The following is a 26,133-nucleotide window of genomic DNA, read 5'->3' on the forward strand; positions in this document are numbered from 1 at the left end:
TGTGTGTTCACTCAGTTGAAAAGAAATCACTATTCACAAAATGCCCAAGCAATCTTATTTTTTGGAGGAGGATTAACTGTACCATAAACATTTCATTACTTCACACAGTTGGTCCTCACTAATTCTATGTAATGTTAATTAAGGAAGAATTCTAAAACAATCTCCCTCTGTGCTACCAACAAACGTGTAATTAGCAGTCTGCACATTCTGCTGTGAACTGTCAGTTAAGGCGTACAGATTAATAATTTACTCCTACATTAAACTTCTGGCACTCTTTCTGGAAAAGCAAAAAACAATCTGTGGTGAAAAATAATTTTCATGACAAATAATTCAGTTATTATCTTAACCATGGTGAAACTCTGAAAAACAGGCATATATGTAAGAATGTTGGTACATATTTATGATTAGGTTTGTGTCACTTTTGCAACACGCAAAGTGGTACATGTGTGACACGAACCTTAAATGCGATTTATGAAGCCGTGTAAGGCCACTTTGTGTGATCCTTAGTGGCTCAATAGATCTGGAGTAAGGTAATGCTTCGCAAATCAATATGTTGCCTTACTCTGCCTGGGGAAGGCGTTCCATGGGCGCTGCCTTGGTGTTTGTCACTCAAATCCCATAGATTTTGATGCATTCTCAGATTTACCAAAACTGGTAAACCTGGGAATGCACCAAAAAGCTGTGCCTTCCAGGGAAGGCGTAACCAGGAGAAATATCTTTATTACTCCTTTTTACTTCCTCTTTCTATGTGTGCTGCATTCTGCAGCACACACAGACAGGGGAATAGGCCTCAGGGGATTGTTTATATGGAGTGATGTGCCCCTTCCTGCACAGAACCAATCCTGCATGCAACACAGGCATCCTTGTACCATGATGTAAGGGTGCCTACGTTGGCGCTAGGATGCCAAAATGGCTCCAGAGCAGGGGACAGGGCAGGAATGTGTTGCATTGACGTAAATACGACACAGTGCTGCCCTTTCCCTCTCATGCAGTGCAGTGTGATGCACTGAGTGAAAATGGCATAAATATGCCCTCTTGTGTACAAAATTCCCACCTAAGTATGTATATACTTCCAAAGTACGTTTGTCCATACTGTTACTGTTTTTAGAGAGCAGATTGCACATTGTGACAGAGCAATGCTGTATGTGCTACCTCATCTTGCATATTGAGACTTCTTTATCACAATTTTACTTACCTTGCTGGTCACTACACTAATGAGCAAACAAATGCAGGTATTCAATATGGACTTAAGTATTTGCAATAGTTAGCTCTCTTGCCATTCCCACTGCATTCAGCATACACCGAGCATCCTTACATCCCTAACATGAAGACCTAAAGACAGTGAAATGTATTAGGAATAGGTTTCTGGGATCCAGGCAGATAACAAAATGCATGAATCCACTGGCAACACACCCAAACACTTTATGATGGACAAAGTGCATGATATGAAAGCCAAAAATTGCTTCCTTTCAGGACTTTCTTTGGTGCTACACAATAATACTGTATTTTACACTTAAAACCTGAACCAATTTCACCATAATTTAGCGAAAATAGCAATGCTGAGGGTTTGGAAGTCCTCTAAAATGTGCAATTGTAATGTCCCACTCTGCAATCTAGTTAGTATCACCATTGGACTATGATATTGTTGACATATCATATAAACCAGTGGTTTCAAACCTGGGGTCTGGGGACCCCCACGGGTCTGCGAAACCTCCTCAGGGGGTCCATGACTGCTTAGAAAATTAAATAATATTAACAGATTTGGTCCCCAGCTTTTAGTAATGACTCATTGGGGTACCCAGGTTCCAATAATGATTCAGTGGGGATCCCCGGGTTCCAGTAATAATAAAGTGGGGGTCCACAGAAGACAAAAGGTTGAGACCCACTGATATAAACAGATCTAAATGTTCTCTTAATAAGCTATCTCCACCCGAAGAACTATTTAACTGCATCTTAATATTTATTCATCATAATTTACAATTTTTAGGACTGAGCAATTGCACTTACAATTCCCTTTTATCATGAATGAAGCGTGAACTATCTCTTATTTGTATTGTTCTTACAACCTTTGGTCATTATATAAAAAAAAAAGGAATAAATTCATTTCAGTGATTACCTGAAAGTTCTGGTTCACAAGTGGATCAAGTGGATGCCTATTCTAGAGCAGTTTTAGGAAAAGAATTCCCCTCTAGTAAGAGCCACAATGAACACTCACTGCTGATAGAAGTGCTAAATAACTCCATAGGCTACTGCAAGCGTAATGCAGATATCCAATTTCCCTGTTTGTTTTTCCAGTCTAGGTTATCGATTACAATTTGGCAAGGTATGCGTGGATTAGTTTCATACTAATTTCCACATGACACTGAATTTTTAATTGCTCATATGTGCTTCTTGAGCTGTTGTGCCAAGCACCTCATTTTATAATACATTTAGGATCCATTTCAGAAACCACAATGTGTCGCTTAAGAAACTTTTAGTTCTGAAAGCTGGTAGGTACGAATCGGGTGTGTATTGACTATTGGATTGCTCTGTCAATATTTTACATAACATGTCATCAAATTGTCTTTTTCAGACATTCGGGACAGTGGGGGGCCAAAGCCTGTCATGGTATACATTCATGGAGGGTCTTACATGGAAGGCACTGGAAATCTGTTTGATGGCAGTGTTCTGGCAAGTTATGGCAATGTGATAGTCATCACAGTCAACTATCGACTCGGGGTACTTGGTAAGCAAAGGTTTACATTTCCTATTACATGTTGTGGGCTACAGAAAATATTGCTGTCAGTGATGATGTATAATTTAGCACAGTGTTCATTGCACTTTCATACATGATGTGTTAATATCTTGGTTTGGTTGTGTATAATTACCATGCTTTGGATCCACCTGTTATGCCCATTGAGAAGAACAGTAGTTTCAAATTATTGCAAGTCATGTTAGAATGGATATTTTGGAAATATGATTTTTTGTGTACGTATTTCACATTGTGTTGAATGCATTGCAGTATTACCAGGAAAAATACCTTTGTCACCCTTTTCTTATCGGACTGTGTTGTCATGCTAGATTGTTGTGAATGTGACAATTGTCACTCTCATTGGAATGTGTAGGTTCTCGTATTTGCATATGGTATAAGTTGTACATAGTTTTGTAAAAGGTGTTTCAAGATCTGGGTAGACGAACTCGGTCTCAATCTTAGACAGTTTGTCTCTGTGTAGAAGACGAATTATACAGCTTGCATCTTTCCTATTCAGCGTATAGATATTGATTGGCTTATCAAACAAGCATCATGGTAAAACCTGCAACATGAGGTATATTATTGTGAATTTCAGTACTTTTAGGGAAGAGATGTCTGTACAGAAATAGTTGTCTATGGCGCTGTATTGGTGCTACATTTGTCTAGGACAGCCTCAAAAATGTAGACACACATAAGTGCACCACAATGTTTAGACAATTAAATTAATTGAGTGCTGCCTATGGCATGAAACAGTCAAAGCATGTATTTTCAGGCGATTCCAAATAACAAAATGAACAGTATTTGTTTCGAGGAAGCAATGACTAAGGAAAAAGTTATTTCTGAACAGTTATGAATCTAGTTTCTGGATGATAGCACATTAACTTCATGCATTCTGTATTCACAACTAAAATGTATTCTGTGTTTATTAAGTTATATTTAGCTTGGCAGTTAACATGCATGAGTGTTCTTAGGGAGACTGCTAAGTGTTAAAACTCTAATTGTTTTCCAAAAATATGTGGCTAATAAAAACAGATTTTTTGAAAATTACAAAATATTTGATCCTTGTGTTTCACACTAGTGCCCTGGGTAAACAATTTGTCTGCAAATCTCTAGGTTCTCCCAAAACACACACACACACTTTAAACACTTGAAAAGAAAATGTAATTGTTCCTTTAGGGACTCTGCTGTGCATTGTTTCACTCCTACTTTGGGGTAATTGCTATCTAATGAAGATGATCACCCTCGGGTGAGCTGTAACGTCTGGCTTTTTGGCAATGTAACATTTTGTATGCCTGAAAAACACTGACAAGATATTTCAAGTGTAGAAACAGTCATATATTTTTATTTGCTCTAGGAAAAGATTATTTTGTAATGGGACAGCTCTAATGGGTGTAATCAGCCAATGCAAAGAGATAAAGGGCCAGATGTAGCAAAGGTTTTTACCCATTCTGTGTCAATGGGAAAAAGTGTTCGTACATTTGGCCCAAAGTGCATTAACAAAATTATTTAAGCCCCATCTGCAGCTCACTACAATGTCATGAAAGAGCAGCCAAGCGGTACCAAGAATGTGAGTTTTTGGCCCTTTAGGATTCTATTTAGGAATAAGGTGCACTAAAACGGGTAATCAAGAAAATTGCATTTGTCCTCATGGTGTTAATTTTAACAAGGGGAAACAACTCTTTGTTTTCTTTTTCTGCCAGCAGAATTAGGTGAAAGACAGTGAATCCGTGATCTGTGGCCAATAAAGTTGGTTTAAAAAAATTATTCTGATAATTTTCCCAGTAGGCACCTTAATTTTGGCAAAGTATGCAATCTGGAGACCTTACATAGATGTAATAAATAAAGTAGAACTCAAATTCATTTTAAAGAGTCCCAATAATAGTACTGTTAATATTCCTTGCACCATTGCAGAATAATAATACTAATTATACTGCAAGAGATTTGTTTTTCAGTTTGAACTGTAATACTCATTTTATCAATTTAACAGCTATACGGGGTTTAAGATTATTAAGCAAGTCAAATATGCAAACAATAAAACCATTTTGCTTTATCAGAGCTTCCAGGATTTAAAGCTGGATAAAGAACTAATTTTCTTTGAATTTGCAAGAAAGGAGCATGGCCTTTCTCATCTTTGCTGCTAAGTGTGCATTTCCCAAGCCTTTACCAATGTGTTCAATTAAATTTTTTTCAGACTTTTGTGGGCTTTGGAACTGCGCGTATCAAAACTCACTCAGCACAGAATGGTTTCAGAATGCTTCATGTCTGCACTCTAATATAAATTAGTCTTTCTCTAAGACTTACCTTGTCAATCAATCTTCTGACAATTCCTGAAGTGAAGTCAATGTGGTCTGTTTGTGTATCTCCATCAGCAATTTAGGATATAAAGAAGAAATTTAAATTACAAAAGCCACCCTTGTGACGCTGATTTTTTGATTGAAGAATTTAAAAGAAACATGACATTTATCTCCAGATATGATCATTGAGTCCTCATTCTTTAGCCTTTTTCAAATTTGATTGGCCAAAATTATGAAAAAGGTAGCATCAATCAACGTTTGAAGCAAAAGGTATTTTGCACTGAAAGATGATGCAGCACTGACTCCTATGCTACACCTTTCCCCAGTACTTTCATAATTTGTCAAGAGTGGGTGTCATGGAACATAGACAGCACAAACACAGTTTCCATTGAATACAAGGTCAGAGGAACTATAGTCATGAATTGTAATACAACCGGGTTTTTCACAGTGCTACAAAAACTTGCAAATAATTGCCAAAAGGCAAACACATCATATTTCCATCTGTAGTGTGTGATATATCTGCAGAAATTACACATATTGCAAGATTGACCAGTGGGTGCTCATCTACTTGAGAAGTTTTCTACTTCAGAATGTGCCTTGAGTAAACATTTAAGCAAGACACCTCTTGCTTGCCATCGTCTCAAAATAAACAACAATGCTCTATCATGTCAGAAAACACTGCACATCAATTCATGTGTGACCAGTGATGACATTGGCATGCGACCCCTTATATATAAGCCACTGTGATTTTTTTTGCCTCATTGTCATTACATTTTGTTTAACAAATAACATTTATGTAAAACGTAGGAAACTGTCTATATTTACCAACATGGGTGTGAAATGGTAGGAGAGAGGGCTGGAATGTTTAAGGCTCAATTAGGAGCAGTTTTCCAAGCTGAGAGAAATGGGCAGTTATTGAACGAGACACAAACACACTTCACTCCTGTAAAGGACTGCGTTGATAATGAGTTGAAAACACGTGTGATTCACTAAATCAATCTAAGAAAGATATGTAGAAATATGGGCCTGATTTAGATGTTGGAGGCGGGAATACTCTGTCACAAATGTCAGGTTTATTATGATCCCATTCTATCCTATGGGGATTGTAATACGGAGGACAGGATATCCGTCACATTTGTGACAGAGTATTCCTGGTGCAGGACATTTAAATCAGGCCTTAGGTCAGTTACTGAATGCTTTAATTAACCAACATTAAATTAAAGTGTCAGCATGACCCATATAGTCTCTGGCTAAAGCTATGTGCAAATCTGTGGAATTGTTTCTAAAGCCTTGTCATGGGTATGAGTTGCAGGTTTTGTTTTCTAAGGACGTTGACCTGCCATGTGGGTATCTCAAAAAAAGAGTTTCCCCCAACCTTACGAGACATAGAAGAAAAACTGGGTAAATTGCTTTTTGCTGACAGAACAAAACCATTGTGTAAACAGATTGTGCTAATGCTTATATGAGGTAAAATGTAAATACATTATAAAAATGACATGCAAGTCCCTATTAACAGACATAACATGTACATGTGGAACATATAGAATGTCATAGAGTCCCAAAGTAAAGCTGAACTTAAGTACGTAAAGGCTGATTTACACAGGACCAGACTTACAGTTGAGAAGGGCAATTAGCACAAAACAGAAATATGCCAGTTGCCCCTGCCAAAACAGACAGCCTTGATCAATAGGGAAGCAGTGGAATAGCTAATGTCGCATACTCCCTTGTCCAAGGTGGAAAATGGGCCCTGTGCTACTCTTTGAACAGTGAAATACAGCATTCACCAGGTTCAGTAGATCCATCGGTCCTCTGGGCCCCTCCGTCTCTGCACCTGCTGCACCAATGGAAGCTAGGCCCATACGCTGAACAGCCTTTCTTCCATGCATTAACAGTTTGAGGCATCTACCTAGTTGATGTTATGCACTCGTTCCCAGTGACAATATGAGTCGTGAGTGCCCCAAAAACTATCCACCAAACTCATGCATGAGTACATTTTAGAGGAGTGGGGTGTAAGTTTATCCACTGGAATGCAAAACGTTTTGCTTGCATCTTCAGTTTCCCCTACAGTTAATTGTAGCTTGCTTGGCCAAACAAATATGGTGTTAAGTCAGATGGTGACAGTCATGAGTTTGTGCCCATGCTGAGTTAATATGAGGAGAAAAATCACCTGATTCCTGAACTTTCAACCCACCTTGCAACCTACAACATCACTACCACAAGTTCCAAAAATAATGTACAGAAAAAAAATTCATCTAGCACTAACACAACTGCATTAGTTATGTGCATGGTGTGTGGGTACCAAAAATGAAATTGAACACACCAACTTACACTATGAGTTCCAGCACCAAGGTAATGAGGTGACATGAATGAAACTGAATATAACAGATCTACCTGCTACAACTGAACTCCTTTATCAATTCCAGGATAATGCTATTGTGCTAATATGGAATAGTAGAAACATGGCCAAGAAACAACACACATCATGGAAAAGAAACAACACAATTGAAGTTCAAGTATGTGTAATGTGAATCAAAGCTCATTATAGCAACTGCTATGAGAGAAAAGAGTATAATCGCAAATACCGTCATAATGCAGCAGTGTATATAAACAGTGCAAACAAATGAATGTGCACTATTATTCATACAAGACTAGACGTAAATTATCACACATGGTTTCAAATACTGTGATGAAAGGTGTAACTTACTTAAATGCTTTTAAAAAAGCAACAATAGGTTCCATTCCAAATACTAGAGTCTCAGCAAAAATCATTTCCCCTTTTCAGTAATGGCCAAAGGCAGAGAGGCTACCTTCAGGCTACTCTGGCAAACCACCTACTTTTCCCAAGTGATTCTATAACATGTATCAGAAACTGTGTATGTTCCAGGACAGTATCCGCGGTTTCTCCAGCACCTACACAATTGCGAGACAAACAGAAATGGTGAAGAGAAGACTTAGAGAATCTGGCTTTGAAGGATATTGTGTATGGATGCTTTGAGCCCCCCACTCTTGAGTCCAAGCTATCATGATCTCATTTACATGTCCGCTCAGACACTAGTGAAAGCTACAGCTGTTTCATTTAAATAATTTTAAAGGTTTGACCGATTATTCTAAATTTCTCAACTAACTTCTCAATGTAATTTGTTCAGTTCTGCATTATTTGAATAACTACCTGCTCTCAATCATTCTACACCATGGCTGTTATTACAAGTTGCTCCTAATTCCAATGGCACTTGTAAAAGCAATTAAGAGCCCAATAAACATTCTGAGATATGTGGTGTTCGTGTAGATCTGATATTTTCACAGGGAGAATTAGTGTTTGGAAAGTGATTATAATTTCCAGAAACACAAATGGAAGGAATTGAGGGCTTACTGATTCCTCATTAATTCCTCAGTCTAAGGGTGACCTCAGCATTGCGCTTGTAATGGCCTCTATTTCGCCACACCCGGATGTACTGATATACCGAAAATTAGTAACTGCAGGAGGAGGGAAAATCTGGACCCTTCTCTGGTCCAGTTGTACTAAGGGATTACATTGTAGTTAAAACACTACATTTTGATTGGCTCTTAGTAAGCCAGTGACTAACAGAGAGATCATAGCCTTCAGCATAGACAATTCTCATTAAAACACAATCCAGACTGAGATACAGTACTATTTGGATCAAAGAGAGTACCAATACTGAGAGATGTGCTGCTAGACAAAACTAATTTTGACTAATTATATTTTCTGCACAGAAGGCTAATGTGTGGCTCAAAATGTTTCTTATCTCTGTCGCTGCATGTTCTAAAGAGGAGGGAAAGCCTAAAAATGTATTTTATTAATCCATAGCTCACCTATATTTAAATTTAAGTCCATAAAATCTATTCCAATTGAAGAACCTGAGAAGGTTCGGTTGTGTGTGTTTTAAAAACCCTTGACATATTCAGAGTGGCAGTACTACTGCAAGCAAAAATAGGAAGAGGGTAAGATTGATTAATTATTGTTTATTTTCTTACACAATATATTTGTTTTGAAAATTGAGAAAGTGGTAGTGATGAAACTGAAACACATGTAGGTTGTTTACAGATATTTGTCTATATTAGAGAAGACGTTGGGTCCTGGTCTACAGGATTACACACTGAAGAAAGTAGTGAGCACTGTACATCAATTGCAACTCTCTAATATTTTTTCCTTTAAGTGAGGAAACAGGTTTTTCTCTTAACACTCAACTTTCTCTCTAGCAACAAGTGCATTACTGATTTAAAAATATTGCTAAACATGTACAGTGAATGCAGTTTGAAAATAAGTTTTTAAGTTATGCATGCAGAATTTTCTTTACATAGGCTATGTGAGTACTCCATCACAAATGTGTCAGATATCCAGTCCACTTTCTCAAGCGCCATAGTAAACAATACACTTGTGATAAGGCAGAATGAATATCCACAATGTTTGTGATGCAGTAATCCATCTGATAAATTCTAAATCAAGTGTTCTATAAGCCCCTGCAAAAGAAACTCTGTTTATTCCACTACTCCTGCTCCTTTGCCAGGGATGGTTAGCTCTCTCATACTAGAGCCAAGGTAGCTACTGTGTGTTGTATAGACTGTTACATCTTTCCAGAAGCGTATACAACAGATGGTGAGGCAAAAAAAGGCCAATGTAGAGGGGACAGTGGAGTCTGTAAATAGATATGTTTTTGTGTTATAATAAACATGACCTTATGCTGTTGTGCAGTTAAGAAAATGCAGATTTTACTGCTGTGAAATACAGGCAAGTCGAACACCTGTACATGCACACACATATACACAATGCAAATCATACAATCAAAATAACGCACTAAGATACATCAATGGTTTTCATGTCATCATTTGTTTTAGGTTCTTCTATGCAGGAGAAGTGACGTTCACGTCCTCCACAATACCTCTGTATTGGGGAGAAAGACAATATGAGCACAGAATCCATCTAGTGCTTGCATTAAAGAGAGGTCATATGGGCTGCTGGGGAAGAGCTTTGTCAGTAGCTAGAGGCATTTTAATGTGAAAGCTGATCATTGTGCCTAGTTCACTGGTTCCATCACTATACAAAGTGCAGGGGCACAGCTCAGGCCCCCAAAACCGATCATAAGGGAGAGGAATCATTGAAAAGACAGAAGTCTCTCACTTCCAAGGATAGCACTTCCCTGTGGATCTCTGCTCGTGGATTATCACAGGAAGGTGATCCTGTAACATAGATCCACTCATTGGACCATGAGTGAGTTTGCAAGATGTGTTGGAGTGTTTACTCCAATCTGCCAAAATCTAACTACACACACCATGGCTGTTTTTTTTTTTTTTTTAGTGAAAGTAATACAAGTGGGCTCCAGCCTGTCTTTGTATCAGTCTGTACCCATTCCCTGAAGGGAAAAAATCTTTTTGCCCCCAGCAGTGAGAATGGAGAATGTACTTCCATTATCCTTCTTTGTGGTGGCAGAAACCCACTCATGGACATTTTAGGGCATGGACATAGTGATCAATTACCCACGGCACCCGCTTTCCAAGAGACCCCTGGAAAAGGTAACTTTCTCGCCAGCTGACTTTTGTGCATTTCTGTTTCTCAGTCACTAAAGTAAAATTCAATATTGTTTGGCATCACAGTACACAAAACTGCATGGTAAAATTCGAAGTTTTCTATCTTGGCCTGAATGCTGGAGCAATCCTAATTGCGGGAAAGAGAAATATTGTGATCTTTTGTGTGCAGTTTTGACAAAAAGACTGAAAGAGAGGTTAAACTCCAATTTAGGTTCACTTTCCATGGTAATTGGCAACAGTATATGTGCTCTTGTACAGCCTACAACCAGGGAGCCCCATCTACACCGGGCTTTTCTAAAGCATAGCGAACCAGGGGACTCCAGGGTGGCAAGGCAAGCATGGATCTCACTACGTGTTCTTATCCGGAATGACCTGCAAATGCCAGAAATGTGCCTAAAACACCCAATTACCTCTCTCTATCCACAGGCTTGGATGCAATATTCTGGCTTTGGCACCGATGTCACAAAAGGAACCTTCTGAACTCTGGTCTTTTCTGAAAACTAGAGACTAAGTGGAATCCAGAATACTGTGGCATGGATGGATACCAGCACATTTTCTTACTCAGTATGCACTACAAATATTAAGTTAGGGGTCAAAACACTATTTTCCCATTGTTATGTAATAGACATCTTTTGCACTTTCAGTCAAATGCTGAAGCCTAACAACCCTTCCTTTTCGCATGTCTACCAATTAAAATGCTGCTGCCCAATTGGTGGGTGGATCTAACACAAAGCATAGCAATGGACCCACAATGTAACCATGTGAGGACCACATTAACATCACATTGACTTCTTATAGTCCAAGTTTTGACTGGTTCATGCTGCATGTGATAGGCCCACCATCACAAGTGTGGCCCTGTATCTATCAGCCAGTGATTGGGATTGCTGAATGGTAAGACTATTTTCAATTCCTACAGATTCTGGAACTTTCTCTCATTAAAACATGAAAAAGTATATAAAGTATATCTTTAGCCAATGTTAGAAGTCTGCAGGGCATGCTGGGAAAACAAGGAATTGAATATAAACAAGACACTCAACCCTGAACTGTCCTAGCTTGCTATTTTTCAGAAATGACTTGGGTTTGAAGGTTTCCTTTGGTCTTGACTGACTCTGGGCCCAGATACCTCAGCTCCCTACATCTCCAATTTTTTTAATTCAGTGAAACAATACTGATGTGTCAATGAACAGCAAGTAGTAAGAAACATTGACTACCATTTAGAAAATCTGAAACTGTTCCTGAAAGCTGAGAAGAGGGTAAATGTAGCACAGAGACACTTTTGTTTATGCTGTTTTTCAAAACAAAACACAGACTTTCCAGCACAGCAATTTTTTCATCCTTATAAAAAAATGTCCTAGATTTTAGCTATTTTCTCAATTTCCTTCACATAAATTCACAAAACCTGATTACCTTTAGAATCCCCTACATGTTGCTAAAAGAGAAGCAATTTTGACCTCAATATCTTTGAAGGTAACCATTTATAAAGGTTTAAGTGTGTACTGCCGCAAAATTTAAAAAAAAGACTCAGCACTGGGGGAAATGCTTCCGCACTTCAGGGGCTTAGGATTACTCCATTGTAGGAGGCACATTAAAATAGTAATCATGAGCTCAAACGAGAACAGTTTTGTCAAGTGATTAAAAAATGGATAAGCAGCAAGCCACATTACAAAATGTACTTGTTTATTTCTGAAAACAGTAGATGTTTGTATCATTAAATGTGAAAAATGAAGGTTTTTTTCCTACTGTATGCAAAATGCCAGCCTGTTGGGTCCTATTTATGACAACCCTCTAACAACCAGATTCCTCGTAATGAATGAATTGGTTTTCTGAGACATGCAGCCCTTGTAATGCCTTCACTGTGTATATTTAGAAATATAATTAGATGGTATTTAGTAATCATATGTGCTGGGTAGCCTGAGACAAATTCTGGTCTCACAATTTCATAAAATTGAAACAGCGATTGGTGATCCACTGCCACATTTATTGTTAATTTGTTGCCATTATTATCACTTAATGGATAAAAATTATATTCTTAAAGTGTCCAGTGCAAGAGTTATTGAGCTATTGCTCTTCCTATCTCACTACAAGTTACTGGGAACCCCTGGCAAATGTAGTGAGGGAATCCATAACTGCTCAACCATCAGTATACCCACATTTAACCAAAAAACAAACACTCTGTGTGACCATCAGGCCCTTCATTGAACCATCTTTTTTATTTATCTTTTTAACAATGTTTTTATTGTGCATTTTTCTTAACGTACAACTGTGATATGCTGCTAATCCCTGATACACCTTACAGACGTATATTTCCTATGCGATTCAGTCAGTGTCTTACTGTATCAGTATTATTCAGCTAATGCAGCATTATGTATGTCTAAAACAATTATACCAAACAACGTTCCCAATTGAGTACTATGATGCGGTGGCCCTCTCTTTTTATCAACACTTGCGTGCGCCGTGGCATGGCTGATGTAGCTTTGTAGGGGGGCCATGAGACTAGTGATCTAAACGCATATGAATGGGTGTTCTTGCGTGTGTCCTCCCACAAGAAGAGTGGCCATGAGCACTTATTCAGTGGCGTATCTTTATCATATTCTTTGTGCACTTGTGTCAGTGAAGATGACTCAATCTTTTTGCCATTGCTCGCCGGGTCGTTCTTGCGTGTCTTCTAGGCGTACGGCTATTTCATATGCTCGAGCTCAGCTTTCTACATCTGCTTGCCCTTGACTATGCTGTGGGTGTCTGGTGACTTCCGGTTTCAGGCAGTGCTCCTACAGTCTATGCCTAGTGTAAGTCCATGAATTTGTCACCAGCCTTCCATCATCTTTTTTTGATTCAGGGTTTCTGGCCTGCTGATTTTGCCTTGGACCTTGAGTAAGTACTACCCAGCTTCCAAAAGGAAGTCGAAGTCTCTTGCATATAAACAGCTTTATTGAATTCAATTTTAAGTGTATTTAAGAATTCACATGCATGTAGTTGGTCGCTGGTAACAAATATTTTAGGTTACCTTAATGCCATATAGGTTTGGATCTAAAATTCACAGTCAAGATTTCTCCAAACATTGCAGAACACACCAAAATAGGACACTTGAATTGAAGTGTATTATTGCATGTTTTCTTTACTCTGTCCACTGGCTGAGAGTACACTTTAGATGCACCCACTCTTGTCATTTTGAAAATGAATTCAATAGGATATTTTGGGGCATTTACTTGCTAAGCTATTTATGTATGTATGTATTGGCAATGTTTTGTATAGTAATGCATGTGACCTTGTGGCTACTATGGACTGACAGTCCTGTGCACTAGCAATTGAATACAATGATATTTAACTGTACAATGTGAGGCTGAGAAGATGCCATTACTGCACATTATAAAACGTCTCCACAGCAGGAAAACATACACTGACTTGGAGTGCAATGGCATCTAGAGGTTTTCCAAATGGTAGTGGTTGGTTCAAATGGGACGACGAAAGGACAAGTCAATTCAGGGATCCTAACACTTGTTCCAGAGCTGTTGAGGCACAGACAGCTTGCTCTTATCCAATGGAGAATATGTGAAAGACATTTTGAGATGTCTTGATTTGCAGAACCTACTCCCAGATTAAGGGGAGTTTGGGTATCACCAAGATACACATTGAAATGTAATTGGTGCAAGGCATTGAGCTCGATATGTTGTGCATGTGTAGTGCCCTGAGGGAACAGACATGTCACTCTTGCCGTGCTTATTAATGCTTTGACAATACAATTCTTCTTTAACTGCAGACAAGGGGATGTATCCTATGCATAACGTGATCGCACACTCCTTATTCTACATTGCTTTAATTGATGCTGTTTCAGAAGCAGAGGGTAATGCAAGACCCTGCGGATGCTGCAGGACAGGGGCATCCAAGTCTTCAGGGACCATGCAACCCATTGAGTCCAAGGCCTTTGAATATCTGTGAAATATGGTGGCCTCTCTTCCCAGTCTGCAGGACGAAGCTGTCATTTTTTGTTATGCCACCACATTATTGTTTAAAATTAAGATATACACAGAAATGTAGGAGAATCAAAAATAACCTGCTTCTTCCCATATGGAACCTTATATGAAATAATGTCTATTTGCTGCTAGTGCTAGAAGAAAATGCAGCAACTGGAAGTGATTATGTTTGAGCTAGCAATTGCTCTTGGCATTCCCCAAGTAATTTAGAATTAACTTCACGCTTTGTTTATTTTCATGGTTAATTTGTTATCTTGTCAAAATATGAAAAGCTGTAGTGCAGGGCTTCTACTCAATTTCCACTAAAATTGATCTCCTTATGAATCACATTAAAAAGGTATGACTGGAAATTAATCACGGACCTGACAATAGCTGCGCTAGAGGCATATTTGCTGTAAGTTACTGTACATCCATATATACATCACAGGGGCCATAAGGTAAAGCCTTACCTCCGGTCATACCCTAGAGGGGATCTCAGAGAATGCCGCTACACATCATTGTCAAGAGCTCTCCCCACAAATCTGATTGTCCTCGTTCTGCAATCTAAATCATGCTAAGAAAGGAGTGGGGAATTTGATGTAGCTGCAAATGGTGGAGGGTAAGAAGGAGGTAGTGGGCGAGGAAAATGAGAATATGAGCTATGGAATACTTTTTGTAATTTCTCATACATTTGATATTTACCATGTAATAATTATTCCTAAGAACAGCCAATGGCAACAATGCCCATTCCACAATCCAGACTCCATACCTCTCGCAATCTCATTCTCTGGGACCGATAAATAAATTATAAATTTGCACCTGTAGGTGAACGCACATATACACTTACTACTGCAGCCAGTAAAAACTTTACACTTTTTTTGCTATTCACAATTTTCAAGTGTAAATCACCTACTAGATGCAAACAAAGCACACCGAGCTCCACCTCATCAAAACTGATGGTGAAGCCTGCTTGAGCAGGACATGGGAGTTTAAAGTTACTACTAGTGACTTTCACACATAGGTAAGGAACTCTACCACTGGGGTGGAGAGCTGACTATGGGAATGTTTAGTGGAAGATAAGAAAGTTCAATAAATATTATAAACATATTAAAACAGTTCATGTAAAATAAAATAAAACCTAACATAACATAATTATTACTAAACTGAAACTAAACAAAAAGTCACGAACTAAATATTAAAAAAATAATTAAATAAATAGAATATATTTCACTTACACATTTTAAATTAATTGTTAGAAATACCACCCTATAAGTTTTTATATGTAATATTCTCATTTAGTAAATGTTATTAAAACCTACTTGTTTAATATTTGTTTAATTCATTTTAATTTTTTTAGTTTATAACATTTATGTAATTTTATTTGAAGAAAAAATATTTTATTTGAAAAATGTCAAATTGACTGTACATTTTAACACACACGCACACACTACATACACACACATACATATATACATCTCTTTCACATATATGTCTGTGTGTGTACATATATAGATATATGTGTATCTATATATATGTATATACATATACGGTTAAAAACACAACTTTTTTAATGTTTTTATTTAGCATTATTTCATATGGGAAGCAGTTTTTTTTCCTACCACCATTATTTTCTATAGGAGTGTGTTTCCGTACCTGATACTAGCCATGCGTGGTGCTGAACTTACTCCAAGGCTTGGGTGGCATATTTTTATTTTTCTATTGTGTACCTTTTGGCTGTAATAACTTTAGAAGTGCAGTTTGTGAATAGAAATAGGCATACTATTTTGAGGGTGCGTGTCTGCATTTTCATATCCCTCTAAACCCCTCTTTAAGCCCCTCTTTAACCACCCTCAGTCCCCTCCCATTTAGTAAATAGTATGCCCCTTTTTCCAGCTACCCCATTAGGTTTCTCCCACATTTACCACTGAAATCTACATCTAATTTTGCAGAGATCGCCACATAGAAAAGATAGGGAAGGCAGAGGTGGAAGCCTCTACTCATAGTTTTGTGAATAGTATTTTGTAGAATGTGAATAGTACTATGGTAGTACTCCTTAAAAAAAGTACTATAAAATGCAGTTTGTGAATGCCCGCCCGTCTTTCACTGCATTTATCTCTCTCTCACACTCTCTCTTGGTCTTTCTCTCTAAACACTAATTCATACAATTTCACACACATCTTCCTTCTTTCATAACTGTCTTTATTTCTTTTTGTCGGTCTCTCTCACACACTCACACATATCATCTTCCAAAAGTTATTTCTCCAGCTCTACCGTTCACTTTCACTGTCTCTCTGTATCTGTCTGTCAATTCTCTGCATGTGTTTGCCATGGAGATCCTCTTTTTGTCGGTGGTTAATAATGCTCATTTAAAGGCATCCCCTTTGATTCAGGGGCCAATCAGAAGACCAAGAAGTGACCCAATATACATATAGCATTTTAATTCCTTACAGCATGCACATCCACAGCTGAATTCTGAAGTTCCATATTTTTATTGAAGACATTGAGCATAAAAATAAATGACTGACTGTGAGGCAGCTTATACATATCAAACATGTTTATGAATTGCCTTTTTGGGACTCAGGATATACCTCTAATCACAGTGTCTTTTTTTAACCTCTGACTCTTTCAGATCAGTAGTAGGTGTTTAGTTCTCTTTCACACTCCTTCTGAAAATGATGTATCAAACTCTGTCCAATGAGCAAACATCACATTGCTAATGTATAGTGAAGTATGTTTGAAGACTGACTGATATAGAAAGCAGACAAAGTTGTGAATACAGCAATGAAACATATCCATGCTATTGTAGCGCTAGTGGAGAGGAGAGGATAGAGAAATGAGAAAGCACGTTGATCAAACGACAAAGAAAACTGAAATGGTTAGTATTTCATCAGAAATGTATCAGGATCATTACTGTCTAAATTTAAGGTGCAACATCAATTGCCTCTACCTTAATCAAGATTACCTCTCAATTACAGTGAGAGGCTGCATTGGAAGAATTTGGGACGGTAATGTTACTCTGGTAGGTCAAGCACAGCCATACTGATGTCTCTGTTCTATGTTCTGCCACTGCTTTGTAAGGTCACCAGAAGGAATGATTTCATTGAGGTTAACACTTTGATGTTATCTGCCAACCAAGGTACCAGACATGTAGCATTCCACCTACTGTGCTTACAAAGGGGTGCATCAGGTTTTCCTCAGTTTTCCCATTGTAGGGAATCTCAGTAGTCCCTACCATTACGTTCTCAGCATCACAATTATCTATCAAAAAATAAGGGACTCTCAAAGTGAAAATCTCCCTCCTGGCCAGATTTTGTATCTGTGAAAGCTGAAAGGACATCCCTGACTCGCAGACCAACAACAGGCAAGGATTCCTAACTTGAAAGTCAACATCAGGCAGGGACCCTCATATTCATTAGAATCAAGCAAGTAAGTCCATACAGGTCCTAATAAACAAATGGAAGGTGTAAATAGTAGATGTCCATATTAAATTGACACCTGCTGGACTCCCTGCCCTTACTTGCTCCCTGTTGTGGAAATTACCAAAGGATTGGGCTTGAATTTAAAATCAGGATTTCTCTATTGAAACTAGGTGTACCACTTATGTTTATCTTTGGCAACTGATTTCATTACAAAGACTATATTTCCAATTGAGCTATTGCAATATTTCCAGAAACTAAGGGCCAGATGTAGGAAGGCTTTTGCGCCTCGCAAACGGCGAAAAACGCCGTTTGCGAGGCGCAATAGCCCTTACGCGATGCAGAAACACATTTTGCGAGTCGGTACCGACTCGCAAAATGTGTTTCAGACTCGCAAATAGGAAGGGGTGTTCCCTTCCTATTTGCGAGTCGCACCACGATGTAGAGTTGATTTGTGACCGCGAAGCGGTCGCAAATCACTCGCAGTTACCATCCACTTGAAGTGGATAGTAACTCATTCGCAAACGGGAAGGGGTCCCCATGGGACCCCTTCCCCTTTGTGAATGCTCACAATAATATTTTTTCAGAGCAGGCAGTGGTCCTATGGACCACTGCCTACTCTGAAAAAAAACTAAACAAAAAGGTTTCGGTATTTTTTCTATTTGCAGCTCGTTTTCCTTTACGGAAAACGGGCTGCAAAGAGAAAAAAAAAAACTGCTTTATTGAAAAGCAGTCACGGACATGGTGGTCTGCTGTCTCCAGCAGGCCACCATCCCCGTGAGTGCCTAGACTCGCTATGGGGTCGCAAACTGCGACCCACCTCATAAATATTTATGAGGTGGGTCTTTGCGACCCCATAGCGAGTCGCAGAAGGTGTCTGAGACACCTTTCTGCATTTCCTTTTGCGAGGTGCAAATTGCGAATCGCTGGGACTCGCAATTTGCACCTCGCAAAAGGAAACCTACCTACATCTGGCCCTAAGTTATGCAAACAAATTACATTTGATTTAGGAGCGCCATGGCCAGTACAAAATAGAGTAGTAAAAACGTTTATCTATTAAGAAATGTTACTCAAACACACATACATACACACAAGCCCATACAAGCCTCACACAAGTATATCAGTGGACAGGACTGATCCGGGTCATTAAGAGTAAAATGTCCTAAGAGTAAAATCTTGGGGTCATCCATAGACACTTAACATTTGGATCATGGTCATTAAAATCAATCTTCAATGAGGTGAGCACCCAACGAGATTGTGTATGTCTAGGGAAGTGGAACATAGGATTAAAACATAGTAGGCAAGGCAGTTGCTCTGAAGAAATGGGAGATTAGGTAAGAAAATGCTTTTTGAAGAAATGAGTATTGGGGACTTTCCTAAATGAAATATCCTTTATACACTTATGTAATGCATTAAGTGAAATGTAGCGCATACTGTATCTTGGCTTGCACATATGTATAGGGGATGCAAGAATCTGTAAGAGATGTTTTCTTTAATAAGAAAGATAAACTGCCTAAAATTGTAAACATCATCCAGCATCATACACATCTGAGGATATTTTGCATGCTTTACCTACCTAGGAGACGTTTGCCTTTTAATAGCCTGAAGGTACTGATATTTCAACTCATTTCCTAATACTGATTCAGAAGAAAACTCAGTTAATTTTCTGCCGTAATCAGAATTTATGTGAAACTTGTAATGTGGACTTTATTCAGAGCATTACTCCCATGGTGTTCAAAACACCTCTGCTGTCTTCTCTCTTCCATGACATCTCCAGTAATTACCATTATAATTCTTTATTTACTGCAGTTAGTTTGCTTTACTCATCAACATCTAAATGGCACTGGTCAGTTCATGCTTTCATATTATTATGTTTGATACACAGGCACACACAGTTTTTTTTATGCTAAATAGGAGAAGGACCACTTTTCTGGGCTTTCCTTGTGTATCCTTAGGATACACACCTGCCACTGGTTGGAGGAACATAAAGGCCTACAGGGGTCATATTTCTTAAACCATCTTTGAAGATAAAGAGGTCCTGCTTGATACAGGGCAATGTGGGAAATTATCAGAACCTTAAACACTAGCCTCTGTTTAATAGGGAGCCAATTGAGTATCTTAAGATTTTTCATGGTGGATTGTCACTAGGACAGTTCAAAATTAAGTGTGAAGCAGAAGTTTGGACCAGTTGTACTTTGTTCATGTAGTTCAGCCTCACAGTGTTCATGTAGTCCAACCTCACAGGGATCATAGCAGGCACAACTGTTTTGCGTTTGTCACCAGCTGGAAATGTACAGATCTTCTTTAATGATTTCAACAGGGCAAAACAGCAGTGATTGCCCTTAACTGTGGTTTAAATGAGAGGTTATTGTCAAATTGTATACCAAAATTCATCACATAACTTTTGGGCACGGAGGAGGCCCACATCAATCACTGACAGCAATCTGCTATCAGGAGAGACAGTCTCTCTGAAAAACAAGCTTTCGGTAACAATAATGCGTTCTTACAATCATCAACACAGCATGTTGGGGAAAATCCAAAATAATGACAGAGCACATAGGCCCTCATTCTGACCCTGGCGGTCCTAAACCGCCAGGGCCGCGGGTAACGGAAGCACCGCCAACAGGCTGGCGGTGCTTCATTGCCCATTCTGACAGAAAAGGGGATCCGGCGGGTTCCCGCCGGAATACCCCTGGCAGGGCTGAACCTCCATGGCGGCGCTGCAAGCAGCGCCGCCAGGGGGATTCCGACCCCCTTCCCGCCATTCTGTTTCTGGCGGTTTTGACCGCCAGGAACAGGATGGCGGGAACGGGTGTCGTGGGGCCCCTGGGGGCCCCTGCACTGCCCATGCCACTGGCATGGGCAGTGCAGGGGCCCCCTAACAGGGCCCCAGCATGATTTTCACTGTCTGCATAGCAACTGCACCCGTCGCACCCCTGCAACACCGCCGGCTCCATTTGGAGCCGGCCTCTGTGTTGCAGGGCCTTTCCCGCTGGGCTGGCGGCCGCTCCTTTGGCGGGCACCCGCCGGCCCAGCGGGAAAGCCAGAATGGCCTCCGCGGTCTTTTGACCACGGAGCGGCCAAATGGCGGTGACCGCATGGCGGGCGGCGGTCAGAATGACCGCCATAATTCCTTTGGGTCATTCTCTGCCCCTGCAGGCCTGATATCTTCCCTCAAAATCTTCAAAGAGTACTACTGTTTGGCAGCTCAGACCAACATACGTCTTTTCCCTACTGTTAAACCAGGGAATGTTCCCTACCTTAATTAGCTAGGAACTGTTGGTAGCAACTATGGTAATTCACAATCCTTACCCTTTCCTCCAACTTGAGAATCTTAGTCTCCCATCAATGTGCCTATTTCTCACTGTGGACATTGATCTGGCAGCTATTATCTCCATCAGCCACTAAGCTCAAATAGTGAATTTCAGTGCAGACTTTCTCAGTGAAGTATCATTTCACTCAAAGGTTAAATCTGACTTTAAATATGAACTTGAGGTCCAGAAAGGCTGTGCTCTGGTCCACATATAATGTGCTAATTCAAAGTTAAAGTTTAACACAGCTTATCACAGAGAGCACAAAGGGATAACACTACATCATACACTTTGCCCAAAGGTAATGGTGCAGTTCTCTTCAGTACTAAGTGGAATTAAAACAATTTAGAATGGGCCCCATTTGCCACAGAGCTATCAGTGTGGAGATTCCAGGCAAAGTCAGACAACTGTCTCCCTCACTCAGCTTGCAGGTACACATGAATTTAACACATACCACGCACACATTTTGCAGAGCCTCTTACCCCTGCTGTCCACTCCAGCTAACCTTACCTTAAAAAGTTAGCACTGGATGTTGCAGCTCAAAGCCTATTTGTATGGAGCATTAGAGTAAGTTCCCACCAGTTGGGAATCTCATGCCATGGCAGGGGTAATAAATCAGAGATCCGTGAGCGAAGACATAGGTGGGATTCACGGATAGGATACATATCCCTCACAAACTGCATGATAGACCTTATGAGATACAACTAAGGACCAAATGAATAAGGAGAAGGTGGACTCGTGAGTACTTGTTACTCTTCAAGCTGTCTAGACACTGGAATTACCAGAACTTTTTTTAACGTACCATCAGCTAGCATTATTTTCCAGCACAATACAAGGGCTACTCTCTAACATACTACTTATTTGATGGCATATGTAAACAATCTGACTAGGTGCATTATTTATAACATGAACATTTGTCATTAACATGGCCTTTTAAATTACTTGCTAATGCTCATTCCAGGCCTAATGATGTAATTACTAATACATGCATTCCAAGTTATTAACTACTCAATCCCATTTGCTGCGCAATGTGTTTTTGAAAATTAATACCTCACTGTTCAATTCAGTCTCACCTTCGACCTTCCCAAGATTCTGACTTTATTCTGTCAGCAGTGATTCATGTTCAGTTCTTATTGTAGTACCTCCTCACCGCGTGCAACTGATGACATTGAAATGTCATTTCCGTTTACAAGGGTACTGGGTCTACTCGCAAGAGTAATTTTTAGATTATGTGGGCAGTTGATGTGCCTTTGTGAAGGTTAATTCTGGACATTTTGTGCTGCTCAGACGTCCTGTAGAACACAACTGGTAACTGATGTTTTCAATGTGTTTTCCCACCATCAGACAATAAAGGGTATTACTGTGCCTTTATCCAACCCAGGACTTTACATGAATCATGAACTAAACACACAATGGGGGTCGGTTCACGACTTTTTATTTCAGGTTTAGAAATTTCAGGGGACAGGGCAAAAATCATGTTTGACTGGTGCTATATCATGTCCTTTGTTGTAATGTAAGGCAGGGCTTGCTCCAAGGACCTTCTACCACCGTTATATGAAATCGGGATTCTTGAGGTGGTAATGAGTGACATTAAAGTTTGTACACATTTGCTGTGCGGACTTGGGGGCGTGTTCTGTTGTTTTTTTTGTGCTGTTTTATTTTAGTACAGAATTATTGCAATTATTTTGGTGCATTTCATTCTGTTCTGTTATGCTTTCTGTTTTGACTATTTTGTTGTTATATGTCATTATGTTTCGAGTTTTCTCTACTACTTTGTGTATGGTATTTCATTGCTTTATATATGCCAACATATGCTGCTATGTTTATGGCCAGAAGCAGCACCAACATTGAAAGATTCCATGACAAGAACCAATTACCTGTAAAGTGGTAAAATATCGCTGCTTCAGCTCTTCTCTTCCTTGGCATTTCATATCGTGCAATTGGCAAAGTTGAATTGCACACGGTGTATTACCAATGTGAAACAAAGTAAAACCTACACAAATAGGTTTAAAGTGAATGTGCGTACGCTGGCGTATCCATGGAAGTATCTGGGTAGTGGCCGCATACAAAGGAAATGCTAAACAAATAGAAATTAATGTTAAAATATATGAATACCAATGATGTAAAGTAGTAAAGTTTCAAACTTTTGCAAAACTACATGCGAGCAATGACAGAAAATCGACCCGAAATGGACCATTGGCCGTTAAAGTAGATGCACTCCATGGATATGTGCAGGCGATGATTTGCATAATTTATTCACAAGTCTGATGGAAACGAGGATTAATGATCGGAAATCTGTGATTTCCTTTTGACTTTTATAGTTAATGCCAACAGGTCGTGTTTGTGTTGACATATGTAGAAAAAAAAATACAGTAATTGCGAAATCAACCTCTTTACATTTCACAGGGCCTATCGACCAAAAATATTTCAAGATGTGAGGAAGAAGTTGTTGTTTGCCTCTAGACACCACAACCGTTGTCAAATCTAGTGAAACTAGATTAGCATAAATAAAATGATTATATTTGACTGTGAATTTAACGACACGAACAGCACAGTATTAGTAACATTATAGAGAGAATGTAATACCTCTTTTTGAGTAGCCCTATAATTCTAAAACATGTACAAATTGGTGTCAAAATGTGAAATCTTTGCTCACTCCCAATAATTTTTCAACCCGCAAACTTTAAAACAAAAACAGTTTTTATTCAATTTTAAAGTAACAAAATACAAACACTTATGCAGCATGATTAACACTGGGTGCAGTAGAACATACACATTGCACAGGGTCAGCCGTTTAAAATACATTACCTCATTCAGGAGGCAAGCATCAGAGTGCAGATTAATGATACAGCAAGACATAAAACAAGTCAAACAACAACTGGTATGTTCTGGGTGAAAAGATTGTGGGCCTCATTATGCGTTCGGTAGACGATTTTGCCCATCCACCTACCTTCTGACTGGGAGGCTCTCCATTTTGGCTACCTCCCCGCTGGGCCCAGTATGAGTTTCCCACTAGGTTAGCGGCGGTAATCTGGGTTTCTTCCCGCTGGCCTAGCGGGAAACGCCCTACAGCATTGCCTCCAGCTCATAATCTACAGACAGTGAACATTGAGACGGTGCTGGCTAGGGGGCCCCTGCACTGCCAATGCCAAGTGCATGGGACCCGTTCTCTGCCAGACTTTTCATGGCGGTGTTACTGCCATGAAATCGCTGGCAGAGAACGAAGTCGTAATCCTCAGGGCAGTGCTGGATTAGGACCACCATGACCACCAGACCACCAGGACAACTAATCCTGGCACTGCTGGATGTCCAACTGCAGCACAACCGCTGTGGTCATAATGTGGCATTTGTACTGTTCATTGGCGGCAGTCCAAATGCCACCCTGAGTCTGGAGGTCAAAAGAGCGCCAGACTCGTAATGACCACCTGTGTCTCTATGAGTCTGAGTCAGTATCCTCTGCACTTAAGCATATCCCATCAGGGGACACAAAGCGTTCACACAAGGTCCTCCATTCATCCAAGTCATCTAGAAGGTTCTTATCTTTACTTATGTGCTTCATGTGAAGATCCTCTGCTAAGGATCACTCGTCCACATCCATCTCCCAGTAGTACACTGACAGTGCCCTTTGTCCCATTCAAGAGATAGCTACCTGCCTCCTAACCAACACTAGGGTCAGGTGCAAAAACTTGTAAGCTATTCTCCACCTCACTGTGTTCCTCAGCAGCCAGAACTGTGGTACCGCTGGGTTAAGTACAAGTCTATCTACAACTAAGTTCCAGTAAGCTTTCACTGGTGGGCAACCCCAGGCCACATGCAGACAGTCCGCCCCTGCAAAGCCATAGCGAGAATATGCAGTGGCACAATCCTGAAAAGTAACATTCAGTGTCCGGGGCGTCACATATTTGCGGTGGAGAAAATTACATTGAATCAACTTAAAACATGTATTGCTAGAGACTGTCCTCATCAGGGCACACATCCATGGCCAACCTTCATCCAACAGTGGGCCCCCAAGACTGGAGTCCCATGCTGACTGAGCCAGCAAAGTTTAATGGCAACATCTATTACTGTGGCTTTATACAGCAAAGAACACCATGTGTCGCCCTGACCCACAAGACAAAATGGTCTCCAGGGTGTTGGATGTAGGAGGCATGTACGGATACATTTGCCAGGTCTGCTGGGCAAATTCCACCAAGCCAGCATAGTGGGGAAAGTGACCAGTCACCACCCCAAACTTAATCATGCATTCTCAAAGGAGATGAATTTCTCATTCGGATACAAATCACCAAATAAGGTGCAATCCCCTGGCCGCAATGCACCAGAGTGGAGCAAAGATGTATATCGACAGTTCTCAGTGAAATGGCACCCTCCAAAGTACCACTGCTACCAGTCTCAGCCACACATGTTCTTTCTGTCTGACCACATAAGGTAAGTCCGCCGATATACCCGACCATTCCTTCAACAACTTAGGTAGATCCTCTCCTCCTAAAGTCCCTTCCACCAACCACTTTTCCCAGTTACTCCTGTTGGACAGCCACCAGGCTGCATGCTGCATAGTAGCAGCAAAATAGTTTAATATTCATAGCTCCTCATCAAAGTGTCTCAGAAGTTCCTACTGTTTGCCCTCCCAAAGAACTGAGGTAAGCAATGAGTCTAGTTTCCTGAAGAAACTGGGGGAAGGGGACAGAATGCGTTCTGAATTGGTTAAAGACAATGGGGTAGAAGAACCATCTTAGAAACAGCTATTTTGCTCATTAACTATGGTGGCAAAGTATTCCAAAATTGTACTGGAGACTGCAAGAAAGTCAATACCCTGCCAATCTCCCTAGCAAAACTAGTTTGGCGGAAAGTGGTCAGAAAGATGGAACACCTGCAATAAAGGGATGCATG

At 39.9% G+C, this 26,133-nt stretch overlaps 1 protein-coding gene across 9 annotated transcripts in view; it reads left to right on the top strand.

Moving 5' to 3' along the window:
• Nucleotides 1–26,133, top strand: part of NLGN1 (neuroligin 1) — a 772,713-nt gene that overhangs the window by 332,918 nt on the left and 413,662 nt on the right. For all 9 annotated transcript variants that reach the window (XM_069213051.1, XM_069213054.1, XM_069213058.1 and 6 more), the window contains one exon: nt 2,573–2,725. In XM_069213051.1, coding sequence (XP_069069152.1) covers nt 2,573–2,725 — 153 coding nt within the window. The remainder of the gene's footprint in view (nt 1–2,572; nt 2,726–26,133) is intronic.

Source organism: Pleurodeles waltl, chromosome 11, assembly GCF_031143425.1.
Source record: "Pleurodeles waltl isolate 20211129_DDA chromosome 11, aPleWal1.hap1.20221129, whole genome shotgun sequence".
Classification (NCBI taxonomy): Eukaryota; Metazoa; Chordata; class Amphibia; order Caudata; family Salamandridae; genus Pleurodeles; species Pleurodeles waltl.